The sequence below is a fragment of the Piliocolobus tephrosceles genome, chromosome 12 (assembly GCF_002776525.5).
Source record: "Piliocolobus tephrosceles isolate RC106 chromosome 12, ASM277652v3, whole genome shotgun sequence".
NCBI classification, from domain to species: Eukaryota; Metazoa; Chordata; class Mammalia; order Primates; family Cercopithecidae; genus Piliocolobus; species Piliocolobus tephrosceles.
In genome coordinates this window covers 1,577,664-1,591,276 of record NC_045445.1, presented here as the reverse complement: position 1 = coordinate 1,591,276, position 13,613 = coordinate 1,577,664, and the positions used below count along the sequence as shown (strand labels likewise).

General features: G+C 50.5%; 1 protein-coding gene and 1 non-coding gene across 3 annotated transcripts in view; both read left to right on the top strand.

The window, feature by feature from the left end:
• ZNF275 (zinc finger protein 275) overlaps positions 1 to 13,613 on the top strand; it is a 32,968-nt gene that overhangs the window by 18,102 nt on the left and 1,253 nt on the right. The window contains exon 4 of one of the 2 annotated variants that reach the window (XR_002729587.3): positions 1,111 to 3,557. Coding sequence is in view for 1 of the 2 variants with exons in the window: in XM_023202088.1 (XP_023057856.1) it covers positions 1,111 to 2,267 (1,157 nt within the window). In the remaining variant the exon portion in view is untranslated. Of the gene's footprint in view, positions 1 to 1,110; positions 7,297 to 13,613 lie in introns of those variants that run through there. The other variant, XM_023202088.1, reaches the window with a different exon arrangement.
• LOC111535873 lies at positions 5,864 to 5,967 on the top strand. Its single transcript, XR_002729590.1, has one exon. It is a non-coding gene; the product is annotated as a small nucleolar RNA U13 (small nucleolar RNA).

The following is a 13,613-nucleotide window of genomic DNA, read 5'->3' as shown; positions in this document are numbered from 1 at the left end:
TCTTGGGGTTGAGGTTAGGGTTTGGGAACCCTGCTGAGCTCTTGGGCTTGAGGTTAGGGTTGAAACAGATGAGCTCTCAGGGGTTTGGGTTAGGGTTGGGGAGCCCAGATGAGCTCTTGGGGTTGAAGTTAGGGTTGAGAAGATCAGCTGTCCTCTTGGAGGTTTTGAATTAGAGTTGAGGAGTTCCAACTGAGCTTTTGGGGTTCGGGTTAGGGTTGAGGGGTCCAGCTGAGCTCTTGGAGTTGAGGTTAGGGTTAGGGGATCCAGCTGAACTTTTGAGGTTGAGGTTAGGAGTAGAGGGGCCCATTTGAGCTCCTGGGGTTGAGGTTAGGGTTGAGAGGATCAGCTTGGCTCTCTGGGCATTCGGGTTAAAGTTAGGATCCCAGCTGAGCTCTTGGGGTTGAGGTTAAGTTTGGGAACCCTGCTGAGTTCTTGGGGTTAAAGTTAGGGTTGGGGGGCCCACCTGAGCTCTTGACAGTGAGGTTAGGGTTGAGAGGATCAGCAGGGCCCTTTGGAGATTCAGGTTATATTTGGGGATCCCAGCTTAGCTCTTGGAGTGGAGGTTAGGGTTGGGGGGCCAGCTGAGCTCTTGGAGTTGAAGTTAGGGTTGGGGGTCCCAGCCGAGCTTTTGGGGTTCTAGTTAGGGTTTGGGGCCCCAGCTGAGCTCTTGACAGTGAGGTTAGGTTGAGGATCAGCAGGGCCCTTTGGAGATTCAGGTTATGTTTGGGGATCCCAGCTGAACTCTTGGGGTTGAGGTTAGGGTTGGGGGCCCAGCTGAGCTCTTGGGGTATAGGTTAGGTTTGAGAGGATTAACTGGGCTCTTGGGGTGCTTGGGTTAGGGTTGGGGGCCCAGCTGAGCCTCTGGGGACATGTGTGACTGCTCTCCAGTCACAGAAGGGGTGACCTCCTCAGCACCACTGTGGTAGAGAGTGTCCAGAATGGAATGAGGCCCCTCAGCCCCTGGCTTCTGCAATCCTTGCTTCTGGTGGCTTCTGGGCCCAGGCCCCATGCTCAGTGGCTGTCTCAGAAAGAAAAAGATTCTTGACAAAGGAGAGGCCCTCCCCTCCAACCTCCTCTGCAGACTACACTGCCTTGTGTTTATCCTTTCAGAAAGCACCTCTGCGACCCGACACCAGACGATGGGGGAAGACGCCCAACCACAGGAGATGGCGTCCACAAGCTCCCCAAGGGCCAGTGGCCCCAGTCCTGAATTCAGACAGCATGGGGACTCTGACAGGAAGAGCGGGAGCCCACAGAATCTGCCCATAGAACATCATTTTGCTTGTAAAGAGTGTGGGGACACCTTTCGGCTTAAAGTCCTGCTTGTCCAGCACCAGAGAGTCCACAGTGAGGAGAAGGGCTGGGAATGTGGCGATTGCGGGGAGGTCTTTAGGGGGGTGGCGGAGTTTAATGAGCACAGGAAAAGCCACGTAGCTGCGGAACCCCGGCCCGGCCCCAGTAGGGTCCTGGAGAATGCCACGGAGAACGGGGAGCAGATGGAGAGGGAGGGAAAGCCCTTCGAGTGCGAGGAGTGCGGAAAACGGTTTAAGAAGAATGCAGGCCTCAGTCAGCATCTGAGGGTCCACAGCAGAGAGAAGCCCTTTGATTGCGAGGAGTGCGGGCGGTCCTTCAAAGTCAACACCCACCTCTTCCGACATCAGAAACTTCACACTTCGGAAAAGCCTTTCGCCTGCAAGGCATGCAGCAGGGATTTCCTGGATCGCCAGGAGCTTCTCAAGCACCAGCGCATGCACACTGGCCACCTGCCCTTCGACTGTGACGACTGCGGCAAGTCCTTCCGAGGGGTCAACGGGCTGGCTGAGCACCAGCGCATCCATAGTGGGGCCAAGCCATACGGGTGTCCCCACTGCGGCAAGCTCTTCCGAAGGAGCTCGGAGCTCACCAAGCACCGGCGGATCCACACGGGTGAGAAGCCCTATGCCTGCGGCCAGTGCGGCAAGGCCTTCCGCCAGAGTTCCAGCCTCCTGGAGCACGCACGCATCCACAGTGGCGAGCGGCCCTACGCATGTGGTGAGTGCGGCAAGGCCTTCCGCGGTCCCTCCGACCTCATCAAGCACCGGCGCATCCACAGCGGACTGAAACCCTATGAGTGCGACAAGTGCGGCAAGGCCTTCCGCCGGAGCTCCGGCCTCAGTCGCCACCGGCGGATCCACAGCGGGGCGCGGCGCTGTGAATGCAGCCAGTGTGGCCGTGTCTTCAAGAGGCGCTCGGCGCTACAGAAGCATCAGCCGACCCACCACGAGTAGAAATGCCCCGCGGTCCCGCGGGACAGGGACAGAATCCCCAGAGGGGATGGTAGAGTCAAAGGAGATGAACAGTTTTGTAGCGCTTATATATTTTGTCTTCCAAAAGGTTGAGACCAATTTATACTGCCACCAGCAATTTATAAGTGTTACGTTATGCCCATCGAGAGTAGCTTGTACCATTTAACTTAGTTTGCCTAGTTTAACTGGTAGGAAGTACCATCAAGGTATTTCAGTACACATGCCTTGAATCCAAGAATGAGAGAGGACAAATCTGGATGTGGGGTAGGGAGGGGCTTAGAGGTCATCAGCTCCAAGCTCCCCCCGCCCCAGAGAAATACACAGAGCTATTCCACGGTGGCGTCCTTATAATACGATCCCAGCTTTCCTGAAGAGAACGTTGCCCTCATGTTTTTTGGCCTACTTGAATTTATAAATCTTTAGGGATGTAAATAGAACACTCAAATGTCTTAAAATATTTAATTTATTAATTTAGTTATACATACATACTGTAAATCACATTATATAAAATAATATATTAATTTAGAAAATGCCCCATTTTTGCCATCCTGCCTTTCACGAAATCATTTTACTCTGACTCCTCATGGTCTTCACCAACATGGGAGCCCTGTTTGAGTCATCAGACAGTTTCAAGACACACCCAGTCACTTCCATCCGAGCTCTGCACCATAGCTCAGTGACAATCCCTTCATGAGGCTCTCATTAGGAATTTTCTCCCAAGCCACAAGACCATATTTGCAGAACATAAGGACTATTTCTCTTGTCATTTTTTAATCTGTCCTGTGACTCTACAATATAGCCACTTAAGGTGGCACTTTTTCAGACAACCTTTAAACGTCTTTTCTTTTAAAGCACCCAAAATGTCATTGTGAGGCCAAACGCCTAGTAACAGTTATTGAATCTGGGTTAAATGTCTGTATCTTTTTTTCTTAAACCATTTCAATTTGGTATCCCCTATACATATCCAAAACTAGCATCGATTGGGGTTGTTTTGAACTAATGGGTCTTGTCCTCAAGCAGCACTATTTTGTTCAAAACAAAATAGTTGAGAGCATGCCCCTAAGAAGAGATACATCTCAAGGACTCGAGTGCAGGGTGACGCCTCCTTTTGGAAACAAGAGCCTCTCCTGGTATCAGGCCTAGATGGTACTTCTCCAGCCTTCCGTTTCTAGCTCTATAAAACGGGGGTGATCACAGCACCTACCTCCGAAGGTTATCACGAGGACTGCCATCGTGCCTGCAGAGTGCCAGGACCACCAGCCTGGCATGGAGGTACACACTCAGTGAAGGCCATCTGCTGTCATTGTCATTGTCATTGTCATAGTTATTGCCATTATTCTGTGACTTGTCAGTACCAGAACTGGGGATAGACCCCAGGCCTCCTGACCACCAGTCTCATCTTCTTTCTCTTATGCAATGACTTAAATGCTGTTTCTGTTGCATGCAAATTGTCTGTTCATCTCCTTTGACTAGTTATCAAGTTACCTTCCAATATATTGACTTAACGTAGCAGTTCTTTCTATATTGATGGTGATGTTCTCTTTTCCAGTTTTATTGCTTTGCTCTTTGTGGCAGTTTTATTACATTTTTGTTGTGAAAGCTTTTAATTTTTACATATCCAAGCATTCATTTTTTGTCCACTCTGTCATAACTTTCATTGCTTCTGTAGCTAGATATGATGACATTTTCTCTAGAATTTTAATTACAAACAAAAAGCTGCAACCCCTGCCCATCGGAAGGTGAGTACACCAGGTGGGCAGGCTGGATGGAAATGGGCCAGAGAAGCAGGCTCTTTCCTCATCCGAGATGCAGACTCCGTGTCTATCTGTGGGCACCACTTGACTATCCAACCTGGCCACTGCAGCACACTGGAGATGCTCCTGTCATAGGTTAGCCAGAACTCTGTGACTATTCATCAATATAGACCCTGCCAGCAGCAGCAGGGCTTGGCCTCACCTAGATCAATGGGGTGGTCCAAACTTGATCTGGGAGCAAGAAGCCCAGCCATCCTTTGAGCTCCTGGGAGCTTTGGCAGTGCTCGGAGTGAATTCAGTGACTGAGCAGCAGATTCACCCACGAGACATCTCCTTGGACACAAGAATACTCGCCTGGACCACATCCTCCTTTCAGCCAGTGACTCTAGAACTAGAAAGAGATTGATTCATATGCTTCTGCTTTGGGCAGCTAGGGGAAAATTCACCCATGTGTTCTGGCATCACTTCCTGCAGCCACACCTAAGCGAGGGCAACAGAGCAGAGGCTTGGAGAGGAACCCTGCCCCTCCGATGGCTTGCGTGTTATGCTGATAGAAGCTGGCAGCACTGCCCTGGGCTATGACTTGCAACAGCCATGACCAGGAGGAGCACTAAAGCAAAGGTTTGGAGGGCAGTAGAACCCTTCTGACAGCCTGTATGGCATACAAGTAGAAGCTGGTCCTCCTGGGTCCGAGCTGCCATTTCTAGCGGGCTCCCCCAAGAGGAACAGCAGCAAGGTCTGGTGAGGAACCTGCCCCTCCAGTGGTCCACAGAAGCCACAGATAGAAGCCAGCCCCACCAGGGCTGTACTGTGACTTCCCAGCAGCTGTGGCTGGGGACAGGGACACTAGGAGGGCCTGGCAAGAAAGTGTGCCCTTGTGGGCCCACCAAGGCTGAGGCAGAGCTTCCTAGCAGACACAACTTGGAAGGGCTTCTCAGGCCCCCATCCTGGGAAGCAAGGTCCTACAATGACCCCTGTGACCTTGGCCAGAACGTCCTCTCAAATGGACCCAGGCCACCACAGTGGCATTATGCGACATCTCCACCCTGACCCCTAGGCTGGAGAGGAGCCAAAAGCACTTGTTACATAGTGATTCCTTTTGCCCTGTGGGCCTCAGTTCTTGGAGTAGTTGTGAATCTGTGTCTGAAATCACTACTTTCTTCTAGGATCCGTTTTCTCTTTTCGAGTTGTTAGGATATGTTTTGTACAGATGTCATTTGATAAAGAAGGTTGACCTCTACCAGGGCAAGTCTGGCACCTTTACCTAGAAGTACTCTGCCATGTCTTGCCCATTCGTTCATCGTTTGTTGGATTTCATGAGGGATCCCATTGAAGTAGATCCCTTTTATGAAGGGATCCCATTGAATGCAGCATTAACTCAGAACATAGCATAAAGTTGTCACTGCTCCCAACTGGGACGTGGCGTCTTGGCATCCCTTCCTGTCCTCCTTGACTCTTTCCCATCTTCGGTTCAATAATTTTCTCTCAAACAAACGCTCTTTTAGAGTTAACACTAAAGATCTGGTCTTTGCTGTCAAGGTTGATGGAACAGCTGTTCGTAGTGTTTGCGGTAAAACCCGTGTTCTCTTTCAGCGCAGTCTGTGGCTTTAACGTGTGTCCTTTAATTTCGCCGAGTTCATTTCTCGCCTCTGGTAACTTGGGGTGGATTTCCTTGGGCTCTCTAGGTGTACTGCTATGTCAGTTGCAAAATATCACCCAGCTTCCTGTCACATATCCTTGTCTGTGCATTCATGCATCTACCTCATTCCAGTTTTCTTTCTAACCTCATGTATTCCTATTGCGAGGGAATGTGTTCTTTTCCTGATCCTTTTGTAGTTCATACACGTGACAATTGGGTTTTCATGCACGTGTGTGAGATGTGCCTCCTTCAAACCTTGTTACTATTTTGGCACAGTACCCGCCTGACATGGAAAAGGAAAAAAAAAAAAGAAAGAAATATGTTCTTTTCCTACCATTTGAAAAAGGAAATCCTCCATTACTTTTATTAGAGTTTTGAATACTTGTGAAAATGTTCAAAAGAAACTAATTGTTTACCATTTCTACTGCTTATTACGATGAGCTGTGTCCGTTAGCTGTGTCACCCCACTCTTGCATTTCCAGAATGGTCCCCACCCGATTACAGCAGGCATCTTTCTCCAGTGGTGTTGCATTCTATGTGCTTGATTTTGTGCTAGAACTGGCACAGCGCCTGCCCTACCTGCAGCCCTGGGTTGTGGCCCTGTTGCATACCATGTGATTTGCCACCCCCCTTGTAGGCCACATTAATTCAGCCAGAACTGAACACCTGACCCAAGGGCAGCAAGCAATCTTCAGAGCATAGAGCTGGCAGAACACGATGGACCATGGACACCACCAGGCCTTCCAGATCTGCAATGCAAACAAGGAAACAGAAGCTTCTAGGCATCAGGAGGTGTGGGGGGCAGCACAGTACTCAGAGGAGTGAGGAGTGTGGCACCTGCTGGGAGGAAGGCCTGGCCATAGTATGTCCTTGGATTTCTGGCAGCAGCCGTCATTGGTCCACATGTGTCCCCGCTACAGACTCCTGACTTGAGCCAGCTTGAGTGGGTCTCTACTGTTTTCTATTGCATTTCGCCACTTGACTGCTTCCCGGCCAAGTCGCACCTGACTGCGTGAACACTTGTTTAAATGTGTGTTCTCTGGTCTCTAAGATGGGTGAAAGTTGATGCCTTCTAGTCTCAGTGAATGTAACCTGTGATTTTATGTCTAGGTATTGTTCCTTTACTGAACCCACCACGTGCAGGCCGTAAAATGAGTGAAGTCACAGCGCACCCTGTTCTCTTATTTTTGAAGTGTTTCACGATTTCCAGCATGTCCATCAGATGGGGGGATTGCTAACTTCTCTCTTACTAATGTGCTTGCATTCTGTGGTTCTCATTGCATCACTTTGGGTGTTTACTTTGCGAAGCAGAAACTGTCTCTTTAAACTTGGCCCTCAGTGTTATTTGCGTATCTCTGTATTTTTCTGTTGGGTTGTTGGCACTCTTTTCTCATTCCCCCCATCTCATTACCTTGTCTGTTTTCTGGCACTCACTATAATCAGCCTTGCACTAGAGCTGTTTGTGGACTTGGCTTCACCCCCTCCTCCTCAGCCCTCCCCCACCCATTTAATTGTGACCTCTTAGAAGACAGGGGTGGCCTTTCGTGTCTGATCCCCTACCAAATCTAGCACAGTGCCTTGCATCAGGTAGATTTCAATAAATATATGTTAAATGGCATTGGTCTTCCCTGACGTCTTTTGTCACAGCTTCGTTTGCCACTTCCCTTGCTCCTTTCTCCATGCCATAGGGTTCTATACTTGTCCTTGCACTTGGAAACTGCCTTTCTGGGGTCCAGGTGCTGTTGTGGCCCCTGCTGGGAATGGTTATTCCAGTGCTTGCTGGGCACTTGGAGGGAAGAGGAAGCACACCCTGATGGGGAGGCTGGTTTGCCTGGAGCTCTGAGCTCTCCCTTGGCAGAAAGGGGTCTTTCATTGAGCCTCCCCTCACTGCAGCGAGGGCTCCCCAAGTCGTAATTCCAGGTGGGAGCAGAAGACAAGGCCAGATCCTCAGCTCCTCCCTCAGGGACTGGGAATGGGATTAACATGGCTTTGGGACTTGAGAATCATCCCACCTCTCTAGGCTGCATAGGGGTGGGAGCAGGAGTTCAGTCCTCTTGGTGGCCTGTGGCTGGCCCTCTGCCTGGTGACCACTGCCTCAGAGAAGTCGGGGGCAGGAGCAGGCCCCAGTTTCCTGACCCTTCTAAATGCCAATGGCTCAGCTGTGGAGCCAGCAGCCCAATTGCAGAAGGGCATCCCATCCCTCGGGCTCCGGGGTGCGCATCCCGATGGGAGCCAACAGGAGGAGACAACATGACTCTCTCCACTGCCCCAGTCTCCCTGGCTTCTGGCAGGGGCCCATGCTTATCACCACTGTCAGTTCTTCTACCCCAGGTGCAGCTCTGGGTGGGTGGAGCGATACTGCCCCCACTTGAGGGTTGCTTCCTACTTGGCAAGGCAGCCACCTCCCAGTGCGTCTACCCCTAGCCAATGCCTGTCCCGGCGTGGCCCAGCCCTCGCCAGTTGCAAGTCACTTAGTTGCTGGAAAAGCATCATTATGGTGCTTGTTACTGAGAATTCCACCTGTTTGTTTTTTCTTAAAACTTGTGCAAGCTCTTCTGGCAAGCCTCAGATGTGCGTGGGTCCATTTGCACAGCTGACACTGCACCCCAGGCAGGAGGGGACAGCATGGGGTTTCCTCTGGGGGTCCTATGGGCCCCTAGTAGAGGATTGAGAATATTATCTCCTGCCCCTCTCCTAGTGCCCCTGCCTGCCTGAGCACTGTAGCTCTTCCAACACCACCCTCTGTAGAACAAACAAGAAGGTATCTGAGGAAATGGGGTGTGCCTTTTGGCTCTCCTCCCTGGTGGAACATTTAAAAATCCAAGATTATTGGAAAGATCATGTGCTACACCCTAGAAGTCTCTTGCTGGCCTGAGAGTTCACAGTCCCCAGCCCCTAATCTCTGGGCCAGTGTCTGCAGCCCCGATTCCTCTAGCCCAGATTCCCCATCACAGCCCTCCGCCCCAGCCCACCTCTCATTACAGGAAGGACAGGCCAGCAGTTAGAAATGGGGGCTTCTGCTTTCATGCCCACTGCATTTTAGCTTCCCCTCCCCAACACTCTCCCAGCCTATTTTCCTGAAGCTTCCAGAGCTGTGTCTTTGTCCACCCTCATTAGTCTCCAGTAGACCTGATGCACCTTCTGGGCTAAAATGCATTTCATTCAAAAGCTCACTGCACAATAAAAAGCATGGCCTCAAATTTTTTTCAGGCAAGATGTGTCAGAAAAACTCTATGCTCTGTCATCCCTTTGCTGGCCTTTATTCAACAAGTATTTATTGAGCACCTGCTCTGTGCTGGACCCCAGAGATGTAAAAGCAAGTGACAAGGTCCCTGCCCTCAAGGACAGAGTGCCAGAGAGAAACAGACATGCAACCAAAATGTCACCACAAGTGGGGCCTATGTAAATGTTCACCAAGCTATGCTCCTAGGTAGGATTTGTGCACTTGAGTGGAGGCAGGTTACACAACAACTACCAAGCCAAATGCATATACAACATTAGTGGATAAATCCCCCCACTCCCTCCTCAGATGCTATGGGATTTTATTACTGCATTACTCTCTGGCACCTCTCCATCCCTGCCCCAGCCCTGCTCCATCAGCCTCACTGGCGTCCATGACTCTTTGCTTTGCCTTGCCTTGCCTTTCTGGGCCCAGTCCATGTTCCACTCTGCACCTGTCGACCTCTGGGGAAGAAAGGCAGCTCCAGTGGGATGGTCCTCACCCGAGTCCAGCAGGCCCCACCGTGCTACAGAGAGTTCTTTACTGAAAGGTCGGCCTGTCACCTCAGCACTTTCAAAGGTGGGTGGGGCCGGCACCTCAGGGTGCTGTGAGCTGACTGGTCTATGTCACTCCCGGGATACTCTACTGCTAGTTCTCTGTCCATCCCAGTCCTCTGCCGCATCTCCTCCAACAAGCCAGCTTCTCCCACAAGTTTAAGTCTGTTCATCCCTTTCTTCCCTATTGCAAATTCTGCAGTCCTGAGGTGTTTCCTCTGGGCCTCTACAGTCCAAGGGCTTCTGGCCCCACCACCCCTTATTGAGCTGTGTGTCATTGGTGTCTACAGGTGTCTCCCTTCTCCCACAGAAGTCTCCTTCACCTTTGACACCCCCCTGCTGGATGCCACAGGGGCCCAGACAGAGAGGGTACTAACTATACCCTGCCCCCAACTGGGAAGAGGCCCCTCCCTCCTCTCTGGGCTCCCTGTGCTGCCAGACCCTGACCCCATAGCCTGGGAGGGGTTGCACCCCTAGACTGGGAGCCCCCTAGTGGGGCAGATCTCCCTGACCTCACTGGACACTGGGGCCCTGGATGAAGATGTCTTTGGAATTCATGAGAGGAATTGGCTCTCCCACCCAGGGCCATGTCCTTGGGGATGGGACAGGTGGGACAGAATGTAGCCTCAGCCTGGGCCTCACCTCATCTCCTGCACCCTCAGATGGAAGTGGTGGAGATGATGGATCAGATCGTCCGCTGGGTGTGGGAGGACTCATCAGGACTGGGCCGGCCCCAGCTCCATGGGTCCCCAGCCACAGAGCCCATGGCATTACCCATGATGCTGCTGAACCTGGTGGAGCAGCTCAGGGAGGCAGACAAGGAACTGGCGGGCAAATATGCAGAGCTGGGGAACTGGTGCACTTGGAGGATTCTGCAGTGCATGCAGGTGGGGGGGCCTGGGGATCTGGGCAGCAGGGGGCCCTCTACTCCCCAACTTCCCAGGGTGTCCTCAGGCTTTACACACCTGGAGAGAGAGACATGGGGAGGTCCCCACCTGAGGAAGGTGGAGGGCTGGAGGGCTGGAGGGAGGGTGCAGAGCCTTAGGCAAGGCCTGACAGCAGGAGACCCTCCAGATCCAAGTCCCTCCCAGGCCTCTGGGTGGCCACTGCACAAAGGTGCTGACCTCCTGGTTGGAGGTGGCAGGTGGGTGGCAGGTGCCTCGAGAATGGGGATGGATGAAGCCTCCACCATGGCTCAGAAGGTCCCTAAGGCCAGGAGCTGCCAAATGGGAGGGGCCAAATGGTGGAGGATGGGTGTGTTGCCCCTGAACCTCAAGACGCCTCACGGCACCAAGCCCACTTTGAAAGGGCAACAAATGCCAATGACCAAAGCCAAAGCCCAAATTTCGCCATCAGGGAATGAACTTCCAAGATTCAATAGTAATTCTGAAATTTATCTCTGGTATGGTTTGGCTGTGTCCCCACCCAAATCTCATCTTGAATTCCCACATGTTGTGGGAGGGACCCAGTGAGAGGTAATTATCCAATTACCATGGGAGCAGGTCTTTCCCATGCTGTTCTCAGGATAGTGAATAAGTCTCACAAGATCTGATGGTTTTTAAAAGGCGCATTTCCCTGCACAAGCTCTTTTCTCTTGTTTGCTGCCATGTGAGATGTGCCTTTCACCTTCTGCCACGATTGTGAGGCCTCCCCAGCCACGTGGAACTGTAAGTCCATTAAACCTCCTTCTTTTGTAAATCACCCAGTCTTGGGAATGTCTTTATCAGCAGCATGAAAACAGACTAAAACAGTAAATTGGCACCAGTAGAGCGGGGTACTGCTGAAAAGATACCCGAAAATGTGTGTGGAGGAAAAGTTAAATGTTAACTTTGAACTCAATTGAACATGGACACAAACAATGGTCACCAAGTCCCAGAACAGGTTGTGTGAGCCCCTTGAGACGTTCATCCACTGCTGTTCCAGAGAAATCTCCATTTCAATCTATTCCTATACAATGAAAAACAATAGACAATTGCAAAAACAAGTTGACCTTTTTATATTCCTTGAGCCCAGTTGTGAAGGGCCCTCATGACTGGGCCTCATGCCAAACAACTTGTTACAAAAAGAGCTAGGGTCCCAGACTGCACCAAAGCTTCATGAGACCTCTCCTCATGTGTGCTGCAGATGAGTGGCCAACTCTGGAGCCCAGGCTGTTGCTTCCCAGTCTGATGGTGAATCCTCCATAGTCTGGTGAGTGAAGTGTCTGACTCTGGAGCCCAGGCTGTTGCTTCTGACTCTGGAGCCCAGACTGTTGCTTCCCAGTCTGGTGGTGAATCCTCCATAATCTGGTGAGTGTAAAAATATATATATATATATTCTCTTCTCCCCTTCCCATTGCAATTTGCTTATTGTATCAATCTGTTTATTATATCATTTGCTTATTATTATATCATTTGCTTATTATATCTGCCTTGCCATTTACATGGGATAAAGGTTGTTTACCCTTAAAAGTATTGTGTGTCTGTCTTTTCTTCTCCCCTCATGCATTTCCTGCACGGAACAATGTGGAAGTGACTGGAACTGGGTAACAGGCAGAGGTTGGATTCCAAATTTTGAAGGACTCAGAAGACAGGAAAATGTGGGAAAGTTTGAAACTCCCTAGAAACTTGTTGAATTTCTTTGATCAAAATGCTGGTAATTATATGGACAATGAAATCCAGACTGAGGTGGTCTCAGATGGAGATGAGGAACTTGTTGGAAACTGGAGCAAAGGTGACTCTTGTTATGTTTTAGCAAAGAGACTGGCAGCATTTTCCCATGCCCTAGAGATTTGTGGAACTTTGAATTTGAGAGAGATTATTTAGGGTATCTGGTGGAAGAAATTTCTAAGCAGCAAAGCATTCAAGATATGACTTGGGTGCTTTTAAAGGCATTCAGTTTTAAAAGGGAAACAGAGCATACAAGTTAGAAAAATTTGCAGCCTATCAATGTGATAGAAAAGAAAATTCCCTTTTCTGAGGAGAAATTCAAGCCAGCTGCAGAAATTTGCATAAGTAACAGTAAGTCAAATGTTAATCACCAAGACAGTGGGGAAAATTCTTCCAGGGTGTTTCAGAGACCTTTGTGGTAGCCCTTCCCATCACAGGCCTGGAGGGCTAGGAGGAAAAAATAGTTTTGTGGGCCAGGCCCTGGGTCCCTCTGCTGTGTGCATCCTAGGGACTTGGTGCCCTGTGCCCCAACCACTCCAGCTGTGACTAAAAGGGGCCAAAGTACAGCTTGGGCTATTGCTTCAGAGGGTGGAAGCCCCAAGCCCTGAGAGCTTCCACGTGGTGTTGAGCCTGCAACAATTGAGAATTGAGGTCAAGAGTTGAGGTTTGGGGCCAGGCATGGTGGCTCACACCTGTAATCCCAACACTTTGGAAGGCCAAGGTGGGCAGATCACTTGAGGTCAGGAGTTTGAGACCAACCTGGCCAACATGGAGAAACCCTGTTTCTACTAAAACTACAAAAATTAGCTGGACGTGGTGGTGCACGCTTGTAATCCCAGCTACTCAGGAGGCTGAGGTTGGAGAATCACTTGAACCCAGAAGGTGGAGGTTGTAATGAGCCAAGATAATGTCACTGTACTCCAGGCTGGGTGACAGAACAAGACACCATCTAAAAAAAAAAAAAAAATGTTGAGGTTTGGGAACCTCCACCTAGATTTCAGAGGATGTACGGAAACACCTGGATACCCAGAAAGAAGTTTGCTGCATGGGTGGGGCCCTCATGGAGAACTCTGCTAGGCAGTATGGAAAGGAAATGTGGGGTCAGAGCCCCCACACAGAGTCTCTACTGGGGCACCACCTAGTGGAGCTGTGAGAAGAGGGCCACCATCCTCCAGACCCCAGAATGGTAGATCCACTGATGGCTTGCACTGTGCACCTGGAAAAGCTGCAGACACTCAACACCAGCCTGTGAAAGCAGCCAGGAGAGAAACTGTATCCTGCAAAGCCACAGGAGTGGAGCTGCCCAAGTCCATGGGAGCCCACCTCTTGCATCAGCATGACCTGGACATGAGACATGGAGTCAAAGGAGATCATTTTGGAGTTTTAAGATTTGACTGCCCTGCTGGATTTCAGGCTTGCATGGGGCCTGTAGCCCCTTTGTTCGGGTCAATTTCTTTCATTTGGAACAGCTGTAGTTACTTAATGCCTGTACCCCTATTGTATCTAGCAAGTA